At 40.2% G+C, this 23,990-nt stretch overlaps 1 protein-coding gene across 1 annotated transcript; it reads right to left on the bottom strand.

The window, feature by feature from the left end:
* Window positions 1-12,675: 12,675 nt before the first annotated feature.
* Window positions 12,676-15,954, bottom strand: LOC147607126 (uncharacterized). Its single transcript, XM_086791495.1, has 4 exons — window positions 15,732-15,954; window positions 14,499-14,558; window positions 14,176-14,267; window positions 12,676-14,118 (listed from the first exon to the last, which is right to left on the bottom strand). Exons 1-4 carry the CDS (start codon window positions 15,952-15,954, stop codon window positions 12,787-12,789), a joined length of 1,707 nt encoding a protein of 568 aa, XP_086647621.1. The 3' UTR covers window positions 12,676-12,786.
* Between the last annotated feature and the right edge of the window lie 8,036 nt (window positions 15,955-23,990).

Here is a 23,990-nt window from a genome sequence, read left to right as displayed (position 1 = left end):
AATCCGACTGTCCAATTCGACTTGCTTCAAATGCTACACCTACAGGTTCTACTACTAACATTGACTTCTCCAAGCATTTATATACTCTGGGTACTCCATCAACATCTTGCAACTCGTTTAAATATCTTATGTCATCATTATGCTCTTCATACCCACTTTCGCCTAAAGAATGTAAGCTGAGAATTCCACCTACAGATGAGTGTTCCACAGGACTACCCTTTAACTTTATCACAACATCAGGCTTGAGAGTTCCAGCAACACTTCTCTTGGTAGCTACCACTTTGTTGAAAAAAACATTTCCTACAGGCAAAAATAAGCGGCTGTAGTGTATGCATGGCATCCTCCATGCTCTTCAACTGCATACAAGAAGTCCACATGCTTTCCCCTCCCCACCGTAACTTCTGTGCTTTGCTACTATCAAGCGGTTGAAGAAGTGTCCCGTCAACTTTGCTTGCTTTGGCACGTCTGCCTTTTGCTTGATATGTATGCGAGACTTTAAATGACAGGCTACTTTTAATTATCTTTGAGAACCCCTTACACCTGACCACACCTTTAGCACATACACAATAAGAAAAATTAATGCTCTTCTTTCTCTGTTGCTACACCTGAAACTCCAATGAGAGCTGAGATCAGGGAGAAGCATACACATCTCTCTCTCTCTCTCTCTCTCTCTCTCTCTCTCTCTCTCTCTCTCTCTCACACACACACACACACACAAACACACACACACACACATCTTGTGCATGCCTGCATCTTAATGCCATATCCAAAAACAAGTGAGAAAATAAAAAGAAAGCAGTTACCTTCTTTGTAATCTTGCCCCGTTTTAGAGAGGCCCATAGCCACATTAAAAGCCAAACGCTTGTCAAATTTTGGGAAAACGGTTGAAATAGCCTTGACATTGTGTTCGACCTCAAACCACACTGCGGTTGGTAAATCCTTTGCCACTCGGACCCCCTGCACAACTACCTCGTTGTTATCTGGAAAGAACTCAAGGAGATTGCCCCTGACGTCTGCTACGACCGCCCTTGCCCTATCCTCTGATATGCGGAGGATGACCTTTTTCCCCTGTCAGAGGATAGAGAGACATGTGATGACCTTTTTCGGTGACCTTTGTGGGCGTATCCATCATGTTCACTCCTGACAAAGATCTTGTGTGACTGAATCCAACCCTGCTCGGTTCTGCTGCCCTGCAATTCTCTTCGAGTACAAAGAAGAGAGGTTGGAGGGGGAACAAACAGAAGAGACAAATTCACTCTAAACTCCATGAATGAACTTTCTTCTATTACAAAGAGAGGTTCGTAAAAGAGAGGTTGGAGCAGGAATAGACAGAAAAGATGCTCGCTTGTGTGAAGAGTGTCTCTATTATGATGACGATATGACTTCTCACGAGAAAGAGAGAGAGAGAGAGAGTGCCTCCCTATCAACTTCTATATTGTGAAACTTCTAGGTTGTGAAGAGTATCACTATTATGATGGTGATTTGACTTCTCACTAGAGAGAGAGAGGGCCTCTAGGTGGGGATCCATTATAAGGGGTATATTATGGTACAAGTTCTTTGATAATTGCTAATTGTTTTATCAATGTGACCAAAGGTGGGTGTGGTACCCAGACATCAACCTATGCTCCTATATCTACATCTAGGGGGTACTCATGTGGCACTCTTTGCACCTTACAAACAACATTTTAGTTACCTGTCCACCCAAAAGCTCAGGTTATTCTCGATATCATCTTTAGAGCTTTCCTATATCTTGTTGAGAATTTTCTCCTCCTCCGGAAGCCTCTGACACCCCATTATATGGGGACGATCCACCTAAACGGGTCCACTACACTATTCCAGACAAGGAATCAAAGATGAACCCATTCCGTGTAGTCCAAATATGCCAAAGTCCTGTCCATCTAAGGAAATGGAATATCACAAGGTGACTGTCCAAAGTAATGACTTGAGGACAAATCCCAAATATCCACTGATGAGCCGAAACAGTAGACCTCTCTACTGCCTCCCAAATGCGAGAGACAAAAGACCAAATCTGACGGGCCACTGGACAACTCACGAACAGATGCATAACTATTTCAGTGCATGTCATGCAGAAGAAGCAAGAGGCCAATGTACTTTTACGACGGTTGAGCTGATCCCATGTAGGTAACCCTCCCACCAACATCCTCCAAAGGAAAACCTTACCTTGGTAAGGGAGTTTAGACTGCCAACCACGCATAAGAGATTTCTGCCACCATGATTTAGACTTGTGCAATCCCCACACCTTATTGGGCTTGGCTGAAACCCAATCTTTCTCTGATACGAGCTTATGATAGACCTGGTTAGCTGAAAGTGATATCAAGTAACCAGATTTACATAGTGCCCAATCAAGCCAAGGCTGATCTACAAATGGCCGAGGCAATGGAGTAAAAGGCTCAACTGCATGCATGATGTCAACCCATAGTGGCTGAAATGTCCGAGGAACCCTAAAGTGCTATCGAATACGACAAAACGAATATGGCCTGTCACGACCAGGTATCACAGCATCTCAGATTCTAACCAAGCCTAACCTGACCATGCGGTTAAGCCGTATGCGTGAAGCATCTCTGTCTGGCCAAACAATGACACGCGACTCCACAAATGTTTCGAACTGCAAAGAGTTCAAAAGTAGTCTTTCATGACCACGATCCCACTGAGCCAATAGTAGAACTTCATGCCAAGAAAGGAGAATATGCGATAAAATGTGAGATGAGCGAATACGAACAGGATGAGCTGCATTCACAATGTGCCACCATGAAGCCTGCACACGTGTCCGTCCATGTGACAATCCCTCCAACTCAATCAAGTCACGAGCCATGAATACCCAAGGCTGCTCTTGCAAACACATATCTTGAAAAAGCGCCCACCTACGCGCCACCATATGCAAGCGGACATCCAGTAAAGCAGCCCCACCCATTCTTTTGGGCATTGTAATGTGATTCCAAGCTATCCATGTTTGACCCATAATATTTCCTTGCCTCTTCCATAGCATAAACCGAATGGGAGCAACCAAAAGGAGAAGAGATTTGTGCGTCCAAGGTAGCAAAGGCAAAAAATAGAAAATCATGCTAAGCATAATAACCTGAGCTACCGTAACCCTCACGTGCATAGGCCACCCTTGAGCTTTCCAATACACAAATTTATCCAAGATCCGAGCAGAAATCTAAGCAAGAAGCGCTTGGGGGTCCACATCCACACCCACCGGATACCCAAGATGACGAACAATGTCTCCTGTATTATGCACCACACGGCCTTGCCACCCTAATGCCTCAAGATCAAATTCCTTGCATACAATGAGGGCTGATTTTGTTGAATTTATTTTCAGCCCAGAAGCCAATGCAAAATTATTCCAAGCTTCCATTGCTCGATCTATATTGGCTTTTTCGGCCCTGAGAAACATAAAAGTGTCATCCGCAAGGGCTTGAGTAACCAACTGCTTGCCATGAGGGAGATGCAAAAACCAACCACTTCACCATGCGATGCCATAGCATCTAGGCGAGATAACATAGGATGAGTGGCAATGGCAAAGAAAAGAGGGCTAAGAGGACAGCCCTGCCGCCGCCGCCGCAGAGAATGGGCCGCCGCCGTAGAGAATGGGTGGGTGAGAGAAATACCATCCGAAAGTCCTCCATTGAGCATAATCCGTGTGATAGAGCCAGAGCTAAGTAAATGCACCAAATTAGCCATTTTGGGACCAAAGCCCATGGCTGTCATTAACTGAGAAAGGAAAGACCAGCTAGCATGATCAAAAGCTTTTTCAAGATCCAGCTGCACTATCACAATCTCTTGCTTCTTTGCCTTGGCATAATCCACTCCAATTTAAACATTAAGAATATTATGCAAAATATTCTTGCCATGCACAAATCCATATTGATATGGATGAATAAGAGTAGGAAGCACCTTCTGAGATCGGGTGCCATTGAGCTAAAGAAGTAGGCGAAGGGACTTTGGGCAACAAACAAAGTATGCCCAACTTCCAATCGGCAGGCATATATCCCTCATCCTAAACCCTTTGACAAATTGGCAGGCATATATCCCTCATCCCAAACCCTTTGACAAATAAGCGTCAAAGGCTTTGCAAGAAGCTGATCAGCATATTTTTGAAAAAACTCATTTGTCAAACCATCCCAACCAGGGCTCTTTCCCATGGGCAGTTTGGAGAGAATAGCTTCCACTTCGCCTTGAATAACAGGAGCATCAAGCTGAACTGCCACATCAGGGTCAAGTTGATATCGTACTTCAGCAAACAATGACTCCCTTGCAGCCAGGACAGCCGGTGAGACATCCTCTCGAGGGGCAAGCAAATCTTCATAAAACCTGATGCCATGCTGAATAACCTCAGAAGGTTGAGTAACAAGGTTGCCTTGGGCATCCATCAACCTAACAATATTCTCACGCATATGTTTTTGATGCAACTTATCATAGAAGTGATGAGATTGACAGTTAGCATCCCGCAAAGCATCAAGACATGCAAGTAGTTTAAAGCGAACATATTGTGCTTCCTACACCCTAGATAGCTCCTTTTTCAGCCATTCTATGGCATCCACAACTTCAGCATCCATAGAGTCAGTAAACATGAACGCCTGCAAGCCCTTTAAAAGCGACTCAAGAAGAGCCACATGTTGTTTTTGTATAGAGGCATTAGCAAGACCATAATGCCGTGCTAATTTCCGAGTGTTGGTGGTAAGGAACATTGGCCAAGCATGATAATCAGCCATGGACACTCTTGTGGAGAAATGTCGTATCAACTAACGCACATAAACATTAAAAACTTCATGCTCCAAAGAAGTGTGATTTAAGCGCAAAGGCAAGCGTCCCAAAACAAGCCTTTGTATGCATCCACACAGGGTGATAGATCATTTCAAACACAAGCGGCCAATGATCCAAGAAAACCTATTTTTGCTGATCAACCATCATAGTAAAAACCTCTGGGAAAAAGAGATCTTGATGTAAAATATACATCCTATCCAATCTAGCATAAGTGCCCCGAAACTGTTGTGAGGCATAAGTGTAACCCCTTTCATCTGGATGCAACCAAGACCACATGTCTTGTTTTAGCAACCTTGCTGCAAAAGCTTCCCACGCCATTCTCTCTGGGCCATCCATTACAGAATGAGGCAACGTGGCTTGCTCCCTGGAGACACACATATTAAAGTCTCCCATCACAAAGCCAGGATGAGAGACTGAAAGAGCACACAAGTCATTCCAGAGCAAACAGCGTGCACGAGCATTATTTGGAGCATACACCCCTAACAACCATAAAGGCGTATCATCCCAAACAATCTGTATCACTAGAAATCTTCCATGAACATCTTGAATCACAAGAGAAGGCTGAAACTGCAAATGAACAGCAAACATAACACCTGACTCTACGAAGCAAGATGTCCGCTGTAGAAAACATGAAACCCCTTATATACATAGGCTTTGCCAGCCAACTTATGCTGCTTATGTTCAACTGCACACAAAACATCCCAACCATGACAAAAAGTTGTATGCCAAAGCCTGAACTGCTTTTGGCGTGAAGAAATACCCTTTACATTCCATTGTACAATTTTCATAAGCCTTCCCAGAAAAGGAATCAAATCTGTCATATTCTAGAATTGAGTTTGTAAAGTGTTATCTTGATTGAGTTAAGAAGTACAGATATATCTTCTTCCCACCTCAACGCTAACCCCCTTTCTATGCTTGTGTAACCGGGTGACGACGTTAGCAAGGCCCGTTGTCGACCCAAGGTATTCCTCATATACCATTGAGAGAATAAAATTTTGCCAATGGGGGCGAATATTGTGATGCTGCCTAGTTTTACGGGCCCAGGCTAGTGCGGTGAATAAGCCCTCCCTACTAGGACGTAGACATTTCTTCGAGGAGTAGGAGTATAAGGAGTGGAGCCTAAGAGGGCGACAACCTGGCTTGAGTCCTTGAGAGCTGTCGAGACGATGAGGTGTATGGTCCCATAGGGATTGCCCAGTCTGTAGAGGCTAGAAGGCCGAATTCTAGATCATCAACAGAATAAAGTAAAGAGCCTAGATTTGGCTATGAATAATTTTGAAGATTGTATCTATTTTTTTTAATACTTTGTTTGTAAACATTGTGTATCATTAATAAAGACTATTTAAACAAACCATGTGTAAGGCTTTTAATTAAGGAACTTTTTTATTTATGTCAAATAGTGTGGTAGGATTAATTAGAAAATAAGTTGATGTGTGAGTTGGGTGGAAAGTGGGAGGATGGGATGCCTTGACAGAAACACCCCATGGACGGGTGGACCCGATTAGTCGGGTAACTTTTCAATAAATTAATTAAAGTGTTACGTTAGATAAATAAATCCCTGATAACCCTACTCTAGAGGACTAGGTCAGCGATTGTGCCTTGCATAGATATGGAAAGAAGCTAGAAGTCAAGAATAGAGGTTGCTCGAATGGAAGTCAATCACTCTATGAGTGGTTTGATTTTAGAAATCCTTTAAAAATACCACGCTCCCCCTGTAAGATAGAATTAGGTCATACCTACTAATCGTATCCTTGTATCTTACATGGTCAAGGTGTCGACGAGTAGGAAACTACCATAAGTTAGACTTAGTAGTAGACTATCTTAAAGGTTTCCCCTATTTAGGAAGCGAAGACCTTACATCAGGAAGCAATTAATCAAACACTTCCGTGTTTCTATTGTCGTGGACCTCACAAGGTGGCAGACTGCATAGTTTGGAATACTTCCATGCCCATAGTCACTGACACTTTGAGACCCATGTGTGAGCGATGTGGCATTGATTACATGTTCCAAGATTGCCCAAGACAAGTTGCTTCAATGGAGCTTGTCTCACAAAATTCAACTCTTAACATCTTAAGTGTACAAAATGGGTAATTGTCCATGGTACCCTTGAATACATGCTTACACGCTTACAAGCCAAGGCACGAGAGATGGTCAAACAGAAGACAAAAGACAATACCTCAGCATGGGTAAAAGAACATGCTTTAAAGCAGAGCCGCCCAAAACAGAAGACAAAAGACAATACCTCAGCATGGGTAAAAGAACATGCTTTAAAGCAGAACCCAAAACAGAAAAAAACCTTCTAATCCCAAGAAAGACAAGGGACAACTAGCTATAGAAACCAAGGTTGAATTAAAAGATAGGAAAAAGGAGCCTATGGAGAACATATATCCAAAAGAGCCAAAAGCTATACATGATGCAGAAACGTCCACCTCAATCACCACCACACAAACCACAAAACCCATATGTGCGACACAGGGTACAAAAGCCCAAAAGAAAATTCGATCTTGTCACATGGGCAAAACATAATGAAAAACTGACAATCCAAAGAAAGCCAGAAGATGAAACAAGTTCTAGTATGTCACTGAGTGAGGATGAAACAAGTTCTGATTTGTCACTCAATGCACCTCATAGGTCAATCAAGAAACTAGAAACCACCCCAAATGGAAAATCATGATCATATGACATATGCGAAACATAAAAAGCAAGCTCAGGAGAGCATGCGTAGCTTGGTTGAATGTCTACAGGATCACCGATTGTGATTGAGCCTCATAATGCCAATCCTAAAAAAGCAACAAAAATACAAAGCCCAGAGGAGTACCGCTTCCCCTTTCAAGAGGAAGACATACTCTCTACATAAGAGTCATTTGAGGCAGATTGCACGAATTATACGCTTGAGAAAACACGTGAGGAATTTGATAATTCCCTTACAAAATTAAAGCAATCTCTCAAAACCTCATTTGGAGGAATGCTCTTCTCTCATGGGTGAAGCCATCATAACTTCAGCACTTGCATCTTTAAGGGCTCAACATGAGTTATACCAAGACATAAAGAACTCCATAGAACAGGACTGTTAGGATTCGCAAGCTTCCATAGAACAGGACTGTTAGGATTCGCAAGCTTCCAAATAGAACTCATTTAGAATTGTCAGAGGGCCAAGTGTGCCAGTGTACACATTGGCTACTCTTGAAAAATCTGAGAGCCAAAATGAGGATGAAAGTGAATGGGAATATGAAACAGAAATGGGATCTGAAAACATGAAACATCCATGGTTCCTTTGGAAGATTGTATCATGGTATGGTTATATTTCCCTACATGAAATGGTGTTAGCGCAAATGCGCATTGATTAGCCCTCGAGCTAGTCATAACATCATGACAATAGACACTTGGGTGTCATTGTTGGGACAACCTAAACTCATCCCTACAGACAATAGTCTTGCAAGAGGAGCTAATGGACAAAACATTGAAGTTCCAGGTTACTTTAGCTACACTACTCAAAGAATCGGTGGAGATATAGAATTTACATTCCATGTTACCCTAGATTCCCTTGAGTATGATGTCGCCCTTGGTGGAACTTGGATAGGTGAATCATTGTATTCAATAGATGAATCCATGGAAAAAGTCACCTTAAACACTCTTGCAAACATTGTACAATTGCTTTTACGGGAGAACGAGACCATAGAGGAGCTGGAACTTCCAACATATCTTACTGATAAGATCCGTTGGATTGGAAATTTTAAATAAAATCACCATAGCTCAAGCACAGCTTTATCCAACAAGAGAACACAATCTCATGACCCTCAAGTTATGGGATTTGTTAGGTCAACCAACACTCAGGACACATCCTGAAAAGAATTCCCTTTACATGATTTGAACATACCATGTTTGGGGTACTTTAAACATACAATGTATATTGAAACTAACCCCCTTACTTGCAAGTTTTTTGTGGTTGAGTATGTGTTAGAAGCACATTTGATCTTGGGGCATAAATGGACTATTGCTACCCAAGCACCACTGTGCTTTACTAGCAATAGAGTCATCATGATGGTCAATGACAAAAAGTTGACAGTACCATATTGCAAGGAAGAGGATCCAACTTTAATGAATTTCTATGATGCTGAATGCAAAAGGTTACAAGCTTCTTCCATGAAAGCCCCTCTACACAATAACCTACCATCTACATCAACAACTGACTCCGTCAGAGCATCTACTCCTTCAACCCCATCCTCACCTACGAAATTCAATGCCAAAACCTTGCAATCAACAGCTATTCCTGAAGAAGTCCCCACAGCTCAACCATCTATCTCTAACAAGGAACTCAAAGGAAAAGCCCTAGAGCCTATACAACTTCATTGACAAACCTCACCAAAGGAGACAACCACATGCTCGAAGGCCTTGTCACATCGACAGCCACTCCACAAGAGACTCTAGCCTCATCATCGTTAACAATGCCAATGAGTCTCAAACCTGCAGCCTCAGCGCCAACCAAAGTCAAGGAGGGCCCCGAACCTTCCACATCAACCCAAAAGAAACTTCCACCAAGACAACCAAAATCAAGGTATCTTAATAGTATGAAGATGTGGGTGGAGAAGCAACTACTTGTAGCTCAAGGCTACTATGAAGATGCCAATTAAATTTGGGTGCCTCGACAATCAAAACCTCTTCCTCAAACGCAACACTCAAAGGCCAAGGAAAAAGAAAAGTGAGTTCCTCAAAGAACTCCACCAAGTCAACAAGTGTGGGTACGAAAAACATTACTGCAAGCACAAGGGTATTACCAGAGGAATACCAAAGCTTGGATTCCCAAGCACATCACAAAGTCTCCTAAGCTTGCACAAAGAAGGAAGCCTCAGCACCAAGCACATCAGCCAACCAATTTATAATGTTCAACATAGATGGGTGCCTGTGCATGTGCTTCAACAACAAGGGTACTATGATGGTAATTCCATCATATGGTTGCCAAAATCGAACAATGTGAAGAAAACCTCACCACCACGGACTTCATCCCCAACAGCTTCACCTAAAGTTTGACAAGAATGGAGGCCCAAAAAATACCAATCAAGGCACTCAACCACTCTCGTACATTCAGGAGCTACATAAGAGCTTGTGTGTTCAAACAACCCCAATGGTAACTAACCAGTAGTCTTATCTACTGCCTCAACAACATGTGAGCCTAAAATTCAAGAAGAAATTTCCACGTTTGCAAACGGAGACTTATGATCACATCAAAGACAAACTCACAATGCTCTTGTCACCCCTCTAGATGTGAAGCATAAGTGCACAAGAATCTATTCCTCACATGTCATGCTCTAGCTGACCCATAGAATCATTTTAATAAAAAATCATCTATGGGTCATGCTCTAGCTGACCCATAGAATCATTTCAATAAAAAATCATCAGGGTCAAAACCTATACTTTCATGGGTTTAGGCCATTTCACGGAATAACCTTTCACAGCCTAAAAAACCTGCAACTTGCCTAAAAATCCTACAACTTCACGGCCTAAAAAACCTACAACTTCACGGCCTAAGAAAACCTACAATTTCACGGAATTCCATTTCACGAAATTACCTCTCACGGAATTCCATCTCACAAAATTATCTCTCATGGAATATCCCTTCACAGGGACCAAAAAACCTGCAATCTCACGGGATTAGGCCATTTCACGGAATATCCCTTCACGGCCAAAAAAACTTGCAATTTCATGAGTTCACGACTCTCTCACGAATTAACAATCTCACAGCTTAAGAACTTGCTCTTTCACGATTTAAGCCATATCACAGATTGAGCCATCTTACGCATTAACACTTTCCCAATGATCTTCAATAGCCATTATATATTTGTTAAGGTTATAGTTTACTATTCTTTTGGCTAAATTAACGAAGTAGCTGCTCCATGAGTACATATCCATACTCATGTAGCACTGGAGAAAATTTGCACCAAAGCCTCACCATCAACAACTTCTTGGTACATCTCTGGATGGGGGGGCCATGGTGGGCGAAAGCATCGTAATCTTACAAAGGGATGGTGGTGGGTGGTAACGTTCTTATGCAACACCTACTGCTATGATGAAGATGGAAGACTTCTCCGCTCTGCCTTAATCATGACCCATACATTAGTGTAAGATTCCTCCCCAGCCTCTCAGGATGTCCAGTATCTTCCCCTGTAGTCAAATCCCAGAAATATAAAAGATCTTGTTTCTACCAGTTTTGGCCTAGAGAGAGAAAATCTTCTAGAGAGTGGTAATTCAGTTTTTAAATATTTTTGGATGGAAAAATATCTCTTCTTATTTAAATAAGTTCCCCCGAAACAGAAGATCAAAAAGATTTTCAGAAGCTGCATTAGAAATCAAGTATAATATGTTCAAGAGGCCTTATCCTGAGGGTCAAGATTTTTTCAAAATTTTAAATTAAGGTTCCTATGGGCCAATAAGATCAATCCATGTGTGGGGAGGAGATAAATCCAATTTGTAATAAAAGAAAAATACCAAAAAATGAGTAAATGCTCACATAAGATGAAGAGTTGACTATGTACAAGGATTATAATTAGTAAAAAACTATGAGTATTACTAAAAAAATGAGATATTTTGGGTATAATGATTCCATTTTGACACATGTGTAAGGAAGGGGAGTCCCTTCAAGGAGGCGCCTACTTCACATGCTTGAATGAGTTTTAAACTAAAAAATAATGTGATATTTTTATCTCTTCTCTCTCTTGGATCAAACCGAATCAAAAAGGAACCAAACTAGGTCCAAATCTGGTCCAAATTCAACCAAACTGAATCTGGAAAATTCTAGAAATCAGTTGGTCTTGGTTAGAGCCTCCCTCTCCTATAAATAGAACCTGAGCCCTTTGTAAAAAAATAGGAGAATTATACTATGCCAAAATTATGCTGAAATAATGATAATTTTTACTATTCTCTAAAATTCTCTCCAGATTGAAGAAATTGGAGCTTCCCTCCTTCTTCACTCTCCATTCGTGGCTCCATCAACACACCAAACCAATTGATTGGTTGGGGGCCTCTACCGTGATCAAAGAATCAAGCAATTTGTAAGGTAAAATGTGAATTTTTATCTTTTTCCATAATTTCTCATTGTTTCTCTCTTCTCAACCCTCTCAAGCTTGAGGAGCTTAATTGGAATGGCTTTTTAATGCTATTGAAGTAAATTGATGAATGGTAGTAAGGAAATACATAAATTCCCATTTATGCTTAATTTTAATGGTTTTTATGATTTTTGTCTTCTCTAAAATGATTATGATGTTATGCCTCATTGAAAAAAGGCATTCCCCTCTCTTCTTTAGTAAATCCAACCATTCTTTATCCTAGATGAATGATTAATGGATAGAATCAAGTTTTTCATAATGTTTTTCTTAAATAGGTAGAAATTGTTTACATTAGAATGATTTAAATACTCCTGGTGAAATTTTAGTTGATTTTAGAGAGTTAAAAATTGAAAAATGGTCAGCCATACAAAGGAGGTAATGGCGAAATTTTTTAAAATAAGTTTTATTTTTTTATTCAAAAGGAGTAATTCCCATCGTATATGTATTCTTAAAGTGTTAATTTTCATCCTAGATTAAAGAAAATATATACTAAAAATATTGTATTAAAAAAGTGTTACTTTCTTTAGAATTAAGTTCTATGCATAGAAGGGGAGTGCGTCAATAAAGCGAGTCGAGAGCAGCGAGCCGAGAGCAAAAATCACACAGAATACAAAAATAAGAGCAAAAATCACACAGAATACAAAAATAGATTATCCCCTTCAAGCGAGCAGATTTGTGCTTGTGCTGCTCTCTAAAACATTGACATAACACTGAACTTAATTATTAAATGACTGAAAACATTGACATAACACTGAACTTAATTATTAAATGACTGAAAACATTGACATAACACTGAACTTAATTAAATCAATCAATATAAGTGTGTTATTTATATAGCGCACAGAGTACAAAAAGTTTAATTGATATTCTCAAAATATTCTCAAAACATTATAAGTATATCCTATAATTGTTGTGGGTGGCTCCTCTGAGATCTTGTGAGCATCTCTTTCAAAATATAATTAGGAATCTTTGGCTGATGGATATGCATATTATTGTTCACATCCTGTCCAAGAATCATCAGGAAAACAAAGTAGATATGTTTGCAGGCAAGATATGGTTTTCTTTTGACCAACCTATCATTGAATTCTGCACACGAACATATTGGGTGGTTCTGAATGGTTACTTCAATGGGTAGGGCTTCTTTGTTCTGGATTTCCCTCACTTTAAATATTTCCTTCTGCCCTTCCATTTGAACATGTCCTCCCATAATTTCTACATTCATATCTAACGCAGCACTGATCTGTGCATATGCAGCTTTCGATATACCTTTTCGATAGGGGTATTTTTGCTTATCTTCCTCAAGAATTTTTTGCTTGTTTTGTTCACTCTCTTGAAGCAAACTATTTGGAATCTGTACACCAATCTCAAATCCAGCTTTTACTAAATCATGAGCTTCCCTGACTTTCAAGTGTGTACCTGTTGCTATTGGCCAAACATTAGGAACACTTGCAGGTGGATGTAAGATTGTCTTTGTAGGCTTCCAAGTGTGTCGAACATCATTATTACAGAAATAGCAGTACTTTTCTTTCCTCCAAGAAGATAATTGACAATCACTCCAAAAGCATGGTGCCACTTCTCCGCCTCGTAGCTTTCTGCTACATTTTTTTCCTCCTACCCAATGGTTACATTCTACTCTATTGAAGATCGGAATCCTGCGCAATGCCCACTTTGTCTGATGAATATCTTGCTCTAATGATTGAAGTGCTACGTCACCTTCTTCTGGATTTATTGATGCTTGCCCTTTTTCATGCTTATCCACTGTCACATAAACAAACTCTGGTCGGTGGCTAGAGCTCCCTACATTCCCCTCATGGACCTCATGAAGTGGACGTTTAGCTCGAATAGTCTTTTTCTCACCCTTGAAATTTATCCTGTTTGTAAACATTGGAGTGCCCATCACTGCATCATCAATTGCCCTTGAAGTAGCAGCTGGAGAAGGGCTTGAAGTTTGTCTGGAAAGAGCTCTCTCAATTAATATCTCTAGGTCAGGCCCTCCACCTATATATTTTCCTTCCATAAAAGCCATTTGACGAGCACACTGGAAGTAAGCATTGATGAGATCTGAAACACATGCATCGTACAAACTAATTTTATGTTTGTATCCTTCTCCTGCTAGCCAACTAGCATGCTTGGCTTCAGAGAGGTTCGTCCGTGGTACCAGAGCATTTACAATAGGCTCACCATCCTGTTCATTGAAAACCCATTGCACAAAGATAAACCCAAACCAGTAGGTTTTTTAATTACTGCTATTGAATTAAGTTCATAGAAAAAAAAAACATACATAACATACCTTAATAATAAAATGACCCCAACGACTTGCTCTATAGTGCCACCAACTAAGCCAACTATCTAGCTTGGGAATGTTTCTGTCTGCTGCCTTTCCTGTTGCCCACCATGCACGTATCTTACGGAATTGCACTAAAGCATCCTCTTTGGTTGGTGCAGTCCTCCACCTCTCACACATTTCATTGTGTTTTTCCATATGTTGAGCATATATATACTTTTGTGTATGCACTCGAAGATTGTCCTTCCAATGAAAAAGGCAAGATCTCTCCTTTCCTACCATCTCATCTCCATTGTTATATACTGACCTAATAGCATTCCAATTTGCACCTGCTTCGTCGGCCATGAAGCCAAAAAAGTTTGCTGATTTCCCAGTATGGTCGATCATAACTGCATTCAAATTTTCCCAAAACATTATCTGTGCTGTCTCATCCTCCTCTCTAAACTCACAAGTTGCAATTGTGAGTAGCTCTCCAATCCTGCAAGAAGAGTATTTGGAAGATTATTGTATTGTAACAACTCAGTCGAACAGTCATTTCATTTTGAAAAGAGAATAAAAATTAAAACATACGTGTGATCATACACATGTGCACCCATTGTGTGCCAATCATTCTCCACTCGGTGTACATGATCAAAACAAACCCATGAATGTCGAAGGTCTCGATCCCCCGCAGCATCCATTCTATTGACAATATCAACGCCAGAGCCAGGGCCAGTTGTGGACATCTTGAAAAGATAGCACCTCTCATCACTTTTGGTTGCTTGCAAGGGAAACCTTGATCCGTGGAAGAACTGAAAGTGGCATTTTCTTTTTAACTCTAGGATAGCCTCAAATCCATCACCTAGTGCTCGACTTATCTTTCGACTTTGCATTACCATCTGCTTCACCCTACATTTACCAAGTTGGTTAAGAAATTACATATATATATATATATATATATATATATATATATATATATATTCAATAGAGAAGAACTTACTTTTTGAGATTTATTAAAGATATTAGCTCTTGAGACATCTCCTGGAGTTCCCTCTCTGACATAAACTCTCCAATCACTTTATCATCGTCAGTGAAAGCCTTCAAAACCAACTCCCTGGCAACAATCATTTGTACCTTTCGTGGACCCGCATTATGGTCCATCTGAACAACACGAGCTACTAAGGCTTTAATGTTTCGCATAGATGCTCGACACATGCCTCTAGCAATTGTGTGTGTATGTTTCCCATAGTGAAGGAACAATCTACTATGGGAGTGATCTTTAGGCATAAAATAGTAGGCAGACACTGAACATGTTTTTATGCACATTGGAACATGCTTACAAAAGAAACACTCTAAGTTTCCATAACTTCCCAAAGCCAAACATCCTTCATTTGGGGATTTCAATAATTGGCCATTCCAATGGAGCCTATTCGGTGATTTGTTTCGAAATCGATAAGTGCATCTTTCATTCATACACTGGAAGGTACCCCCACAAAAACTCTTTCTCAAAATAAAAGATTTATTAGTTCTTGTTTGTGTTTGGGGTTTTGTCCATGCATTTCCTTCATATTTGTGCTCCATACCCTCCATGCCCTTCCCATCTAAAAGCTCATAAATGCAATTTTCTTCATACTTCTTAGGGAGCTCCTTGACTTTTCCTTTGAATGTGCATTCATTTATAATATTATGGAATATGTCATTGGGCGGCAAAGTACGAACAATTTGGAAGGCAGATACTGCAGTGTCAAATGCAGGATCACCTTCCTCAATGTCAATTAAATTATCTGCATGCACCACCTTTTCCATGTCCTCTTCATCCAAGTCACTAGGAAAAAAATCAACAATCCAAAGTCAACAATTGAAACAAGAAAGATAACCTCACTATATTTTACCATGTTTCAAAAGTTGAAATGTCACTCACATAGGTGAGGTCTTGCTACCAGATCCAGAAGGAATATCCCCAGGGGTAGGGAGTGGTGTTGATGTAATGGCTACTTTTGCAACATAAAATGATGACAGGGTATTATCTAAGATATAATACCCATGTTCACCAATCCCATGGTACAAGGGAATTGTCCCTATGCTCTCAAAACCATCATCAGTTTGCAATAGACCTTCAATAAAAATTTCATGTTCTGCACCTAGTTTTTCTTTCATTAATTTGGCTGATAATAAACATTTCCCATGTGAAAATGACAGTCTAAAAAGAGGGCCTCCAACTTTGTGTAGAAAAATCTGAACATCTGACTCAGAATCCCTACATTTCAGGAATACATTCCAAAAGAAAGTATAATGTGAGCACACATATCCATTAATATTCAAAACAAAGTAATACTATATACATTACACTAAAGCTAATAAAACGACTACGTGAGAAAAAGGCATAGGCTTCCTTTGGAATGAAAGTCTAATGAAAGGACAAGCTGGAAAAGCTATTTTTTAGTATATTTACTCACTAGTTTGAAAGACTACTAAAACAGACTATTTCTAGACTATCAACCCATCACAAAAAAATTTTGCCCTGTAATTTTCCCAGTAGGACTCCAACTAAATTTGCCCAGTACGTTTTTGTTTTGTAATTTTCCCCAGTAGGATTTTGTTTTTGTAATTTTGTACTGCAATTTTCCCAGAAGGATTTTGTTTTGTAATTTTCCCAGTACGATTTTGAAGTATAATTTGCACATTTTTCCTTGTACTACAGTGGTTTAATTTTTAGTGGTTTAATGTTCAAGTAAGCACAATAATATATATTCACACGACTTTTTAGTGGTCAAATGTGTACTGCAGTGGTTTAAGCAGTGGTTTAGACTTTTTAGACTTTTAGAAGAAGTCCTTTTAGAAATATTTACACGACTTTTTATGCACAGGACTGTAATCTATTGGAAGACCACGACTGGAATACCTCTATAAAAGGGCATCCACGTTGTACTCCCTAAATATATCGCTGAAGTACAACAACGTTGAAGATGAAGATGTCTGATGCGCTCATGTTGCAACTCTCACCCTCACGACAAAGGGCATCACCTGCCCGAGCATCACCTGCCCGAAAGAGAGTATGTTCTTTTACGTTTTTTAAATGTGCGTTTTTTCCTTGCGTTTGTATTTTGTGTGTGGGGCCAAGACCATGAATGTCTACTGGCTCCTCCTCTTCATTGTATAGCTAAAGATGGCCACGTACTGGCACAAGATGGTCATTGTAGAGCTTTAAGGATCAAGTGCGCTGAGCGCACTTGATCTAGGAGGCCCCTACACAGGCATGTCTTGTCTATCCATGGAGGCATCCACATTAGCAAAAGATGTCTATGTTTTTATTAAAAATAAGGGCTCAACATGCCCATCAAAAAATTTAGACCTCAACATGGCCACTGTAGAGCTAAACATTGGCTTATGCTTTATCTGCAGAGCTAACATGGTTATTGTAGAGCTTCCTGGATCAAGTGCGCTCAGCGCACTTGATCCTGGAGGCCCTACACAGGCATGTCTTGTCTATCCATGGAGGCATCCACATTAGCAAAAGATGTCTATGTTTTTATTAAAAATAAGTGCTCAACATGCCCATCAAAAAATTTAGACCTCAACATGGCCACTGTAGAGCTAAACATTGGCTTATGCTTTATCTGCAGAGCTAACATGGTTATTGTAGAGCTTCCTGGATCAAGTGCGCTCAACGCACTTGATCCTGGAGGCCCTACATAGACATGTCTTGATCCAGTAAAAAAATTTACACCTTACATAGACACCTCAACATGGCTACTTACTGTAGAGCTAAACATGGCCACTGCAAAGCTATCTGGAGGCTTCATCTGCAGAGCCATTGTAGAGCTTCCAGGATCAAGTGCGCTCAGCGCACTTGATCCTAGAGGCCTTACATAGACAGACCTACATAAACATGGACCTACATAAACATGTCAACATGGACCTACATAAACATGTCTTGATCCAGCAGAAAATTTACACCTCAATATGGCCACTGTAGAGCTAAACATGGCCACTGCAAAGCTATCTCGAGACTTGCATGTGCAGAGCCATGACTATGCCATCATAGTCATTGTAGAGCTTCCAGGATCAAGTGCGCTCAGCGCACTTGATCCTGGAGGCCCTACATAGACATGTTTTGATCCTCAATATGGCCACTGTAGAGCTAAACATGGCCACTACAGAGCTATCTCGAGACTTCATCTGCAGAGCCATGACTATGCCATCATAGTCATTGTAGAGAATGAGTTTTTACATTGGCCATTAAAATCCAGATTGTAATCAATAGCAGTACATTATTACAAGCAGAGAGCTAAACATGGCCACTGCAAAGCTATCTCGAGACTTGCATGTGCAGAGCCATGACTATGCCATCCTTGTCATTGTAGAGCTTCCAGGATCAAGTGCGCTCAGCGCACTTGATCCTGGAGGCCCTACATAGACATGTTTTGATCCTCAATATGGCCACTGTAGAGCTAAACATGGCCACTACAGAGCTATCTCGAGACTTCATCTGCAGAGCCATGACTATGCCATCATAGTCATTGTAGAGAAGGAGTTTTTACATTGGCCATTAAATAAAAAAATCCAGATTGTAATCAATAGCAGTACATTATTGCAAGCACAGAGAGATAGAGAGAGGGGGACTTACATGCTTGCAAACACGCAGAGGATATTTGCAGGTGATAATTGTAGAAGAGGATAGTTGTAGACGACAGCTGCAGAGAATAGAGTAGAAGATAGTTGTAGAAGATAGTTGTAGAAGACGATAGCTGCAGAGGATAGTCGTAGAAAATGGTTGTAGAAGATAGTTGCACGAGTGTACCTTTCCTTCTAGCCATTGCAGAGGAATGAAATCCTTTTTGGGAAAAGGTTTTTTCGAGCACTTTGTTATTAATGATTAGGAATTTACAGCCTTGAATAATCCGTATACTTTGTGCCAACCCGAGATTATTTTCAACCTTGAATAATCCGTATATTTTGCGCCAACCCTGCCAACCCATGATTATACAACCTTAAATAATCCGTATACTTTGTGCCAACCCATGCCAACCCATGATTATACTACCTAGAATAATTCGTGTAGTTTACTTTACTTTTTGTGGGAAGAGTTATATCTTTGAAAATGGACACCAACTCCCAACGTTATGTGACTAGATCTTCTTGTTCTCAAAAAGATTGTTGTTTTGCTGGTATGGATTCCTTACTACCTCCTTCTAAACGCTCCAAAAAATTACAGGCAAGAACAACCGAGAGGGTGTCTCGAGGATTGTTTGATGAGGAAGTTCAGAGTCAAGGCCAAGTGTTGATGGAGAATGATAGACATGAGAATGAGAGAGACAGGGATGACAGACAAGAAGAGGATGAGAGACAGAATGATAGAGAGGATGAGAGACAAGAGGATGAGAGAGAGGATGATGATAGAGAGGAAGATAGACAGGAGGATGAGAGAGAGGATGATGACAGAGAGGATGATAGAGAGGATGATAGAGAGGATGATAGAGAGGAGGATGAGAGAGAGCATGATGATAGAGAGGATGATAGACAGGAGGATGAGAGAGAGGGTGATGATAGACAAGAAGATGGGAATGATAGAGAGGATGATAATGAAGAAGAAGAAGGTGGAGACACATTGACAACTGAGACAAGAAAAACAGAGAGCATCAAAGCAGAAATTTTCGGAAAGATCCTTAAAACCTCTACTCCAACTGCATTCATCGATCGAATTAGAGTTAGATTCAGCACCCCCCCCCAAGATCCCCTTGTGTAGGCTTCTTCCAACAGAGGCCATAAGGAGACTATGCCCCAGTACTGATAAGAACCTTGGTCGAGCATTCAAGAACCTTGGTGGGTATCTTGAAAGCAAGGGGGCGTTCACGGTGTCCATGTTTGATTTGGATGGAGAGGAGACTCCTCTGACTGAAGAAACAACATTGTCATGGAGTTCAACATGGAGGGATGTGAATGGAACTTTTGAAGAGTCTCTCAAAAATATGCCAGAATGGGGATTGTTCATCCAGGGTAAAATGATACATGTACTGGATGGAAACAACCGCTATAAATCTTGGATGGATTTGATTGCTCAAGGTGAGGGTGATTTGAAATGTTTTTATCTATTTATACAATTTTATGTATGCATCTAATATAATTTTATCATCTTCTTTCCTTTTACTCAGAATTTCCAAATGACATCTCTAAGCATTGTCTGGTGGCCTGTGACTTTCTACAATTCGAGAAGGCTGACGTTGGAGAGCTGATGTTTTCTCTTTCCAAATTGAATAAGTATATGTTTTATTATTTTTCTCTTTTTTGCTCTTGGCATTGATTGCATGATGTTGCTTCAACTCTCTGCATTGGTTGTACTAGGATGCATGACTATGCCTTTGTACCAACAACTTTTGGGGATAGGCTCTTCCAAATAAGGAGAATTGGTGAGTCCGATAAGACTACCCTCCTTGCAGAGCTCGATGATGAGGACAAGGCTTGGATGGAGAATGAAATGAAAAAGTGCCCCACTCGTGGCAAAAAAAGCTGGTTTTCTGTTCCAATAAATATATTGGCATGGCTTGTGTTTAAGGTATGCAAGATATTAAAGGTGTGCAAGATCTACTTAATTATGCGAAATATGTTTAATGTATGCAAGAGTAATTTTGTAATTAAATGGACTCTATAGGACGATATGGAGATGAAAATCGAGGACAAGGCTAAGGGCATGGATGTAGACGGAAGGGCTAAGGTGATAAGAGAGGTAGAAATTCTGTATAAGAATAGGGTGGGAAAGTTTGCCCGCATAGCAGACCCTGCCAATGGAGAATACTTTTGGCGTGCTGTTTTGTCACTTCCTTGGCATGCAGCAGGGACCCATATTGCGACAGAAGAGAAACTGAACATGATTGGGGCTGCACAAGTTAGGGATGAAGATAAGGCATTCTTAGTTCGAATGTTGGATAATTCACAAGCTAGCATTCGAGAGATAGAGTACTTGCCTAAAGACAAAGCAAAAGCTAGAGAGTGGCTACATTCATTTGTGTTCTGGCTACAAATAAGTTCTTATGGCTCCAAGCTTCTGGAGGAGATTGAAAATTGTGATAGAATCTCCTTACCTTCCATTAATTCCTTTATAAACTATGTCGTCTTTCATCGACGAAAGTATTTCAAAAAAGCTTTCAGAGTTCATCAGGGGGATATAAAATTTAGCAATGATATGGACACACAAAAAGGGCTACGCTCTGCAACACATCGAGTTGTTTATAGGTAAAAAAAAAACTTGGTCAATTTTATTTCTTCTCCTTATGCTTCTTATATAGCCTATTGACTTTAGTTTTCCTTTCCATTTGGAATTTAGATGGCTGCTGAAAGAGGTGGATAGTGGTGTAGTACAGGCCATACCACCTCTTGTGTTGTTATGGATTTGCGAGGATACTCCACGATATATATATGCGGATCTGCACCTTGGGAGAGTAAGTGTTTTCTGTAATCATGGTCATGATGATAAAATATATGTATGATGATAAAACGTATGTTATCTATTTTTGAAATGCATGGTTAGCCTCTATCAAGTGTTGAAAAGACAAGATGCCCTTGGTGGCTAGACATGGAGAGGTTTGTTGTGCCAGATGAAGAAATTCAATTACATGATCAACACTTAGCTATATTGGCTAAGATGACCATAGTGGAGGGTTCTGATGAGGTAACCATAAGTTGTCTCTGATTTTTGCACGATGATAAAGTTTTTTGATGAGGTAATTTATAACCATAAGTTGTCTTTGTGCAGAGTATACCATTGACTGCAGTACGTGGCTGCTCTACGAGCTCTCATGCCACATCTATAGCCTCTACATCTAGAATGCACCCTCTACCAGTTAACCTAGGGAGGGATATAGTGAATCAAGCATTGGATGCAAATAGGAGACAAAGAGAAGTACATCAAACAACAAGTACTTCGGGCAATGTACATGTAGCCTCGTCTATGATCCAACCAGCACCTTTGAAAGGTGTTATCATGCCGTTAACAGTAGTGTATGTTTATTGGGGTGATAAATATTTTTCTCTTACCAATCAATCTTCTTCTGTGTTTCTTCTTGCATTGTGGGAATTCGCAGGCATGGTATATGCATTCAATACCTCCATCGAGGACCTTGCAAGGGACTGTAAGAACATAGAAGGGCCATCCCCTCTATTCAAACATGTTTGGAAGCCATGAATGTGCTTTGTAATAAAGGAAAAGTCCATGGGAAAAGGACTGACTATTGTGTGGAGATGGTGTTTGTAGACTTCCCCTCAAACCTCGTTGTTGAGGGTTGTTTGGGACACAGAGTGCCACCTTGGAATGTGGTTAGCGAAAGTCTATATGAGGTAACTTTTCAATTTGTAGACTTTTGTCTTAATGATCATGGCTTCATAACATGCCTTTATACAATGGAAGAAGGAGTGAAGATAGAGCATGAGGCAACATCTAGAGGATTTGTGGTCTTTCATCAACAAGTGGTCAAATGCACTCCACCAGTGGGAAAGAAGATGGGACAACTTGTAACAAAGGTAGCTGCACACTTCTCTTCTACAAAAATTCTTATGTCTATGTCTATTTCAACTTATAGCCTAAGGAATTCACTACTATTTGAATGGATTTCATTACAGGTTGCATGTCTTATTCTATCTGTTTTTGTACGCTCAAGTACACCAAGGCAGTATTTACGGATGTATGGAGATAAGGTGGAAGAGCAAAATCTTGGGAGTGAATTAGATCTGGAACAAGACCTCATTCAAGATATGTAAGGGATCGACTCTGGATCTGTGATTAAAAACAATGTCTATGTATTTAGGGTTTAGGTTTTTGGGTCTCTCATCTCTGTGTTTATGTAGTGTTCCTGAAGAGGATATGGTAAAACGAAAGGGAAAGCCTTGGAGAGGTGGTTGCCAAAGAGGGCAGAGGCTATGCAAGTACATAGTATCTCTCTTTTCAAAGACAGGGGATACTATTGTTGACTTGTTTGCTGGGACTGGAACTCTTGGACTTATTGCAGCGGTCATGGAACGTAATGTTATTATCTTTGAAAAGGACCATCGCATATATAATAAGCTATTGGAGCCATATTCTACAAAGGTAATTCCCAAATTAATAAGACAAGGCACTGTTAATACCCCATAATCCTCTATAAATGCAATGTTCATTAATTTCTTACTTTTTTGCAGTTTGAAGAAGACTAAAGACATTTTGGATCTTAGCATTTTTTGTGAAGACAGAAGATATTTTGGATATTAGCATTTTTGGTGGATGTAGCGTGATATTTGAACTTTTTTTTAAAGACATTTAAAGACAGTTTCGATGTAGCATTTTTGGTGGATACAGAAGACATTTTATATATTAGCATTTTTGGTGGATGTAGCGTGATATTTGAACTTTTATTTAAAGACAGTTTGGATGTAGCATTTTTGGTGGATGTAGTAAGCCTTCTTTTATTTTGTGTCTTGAATACATTGTCTTGAAGGTGGTATGTCTTGAAGGTGGTATGGCATGTCATGTAGTAAGCCTGCTTTTTTTTTGGTATGTCATGTGTCATTCTTGCTCACTTTCAATGGATACATGACAAGAAACTGCTCGCATCTCGTATTGATTTGAAAATAATTTGCAAATTGGCTCGCTGCAATGGGCTCGCTTCGTGGCCACCCTCGTGGGTGCAAAAGAAGTCAACACAAAATCTTCAAGAAAGGAAAGGTGGCTGTGATAGCACCTACAAAACTACTTGTGTTGATCTTCCTAAAACATGTATTGAAACACCGGTTGTCCCGATTTCTCCTTGTAACACAATTCAACCATCAACTTGTGTACCTACGACAAGTCCAAATGTGTCTCATTTGAGCATAGA

Source organism: Cibotium barometz, chromosome 56 (assembly GCF_041138505.1).
Source record: "Cibotium barometz isolate CiBa-2024 chromosome 56, ASM4113850v1, whole genome shotgun sequence".
Lineage (NCBI taxonomy): Eukaryota > Viridiplantae > Streptophyta > Polypodiopsida > Cyatheales > Cibotiaceae > Cibotium > Cibotium barometz.
This window is presented reverse-complemented; position numbering and strand designations above follow the sequence as displayed.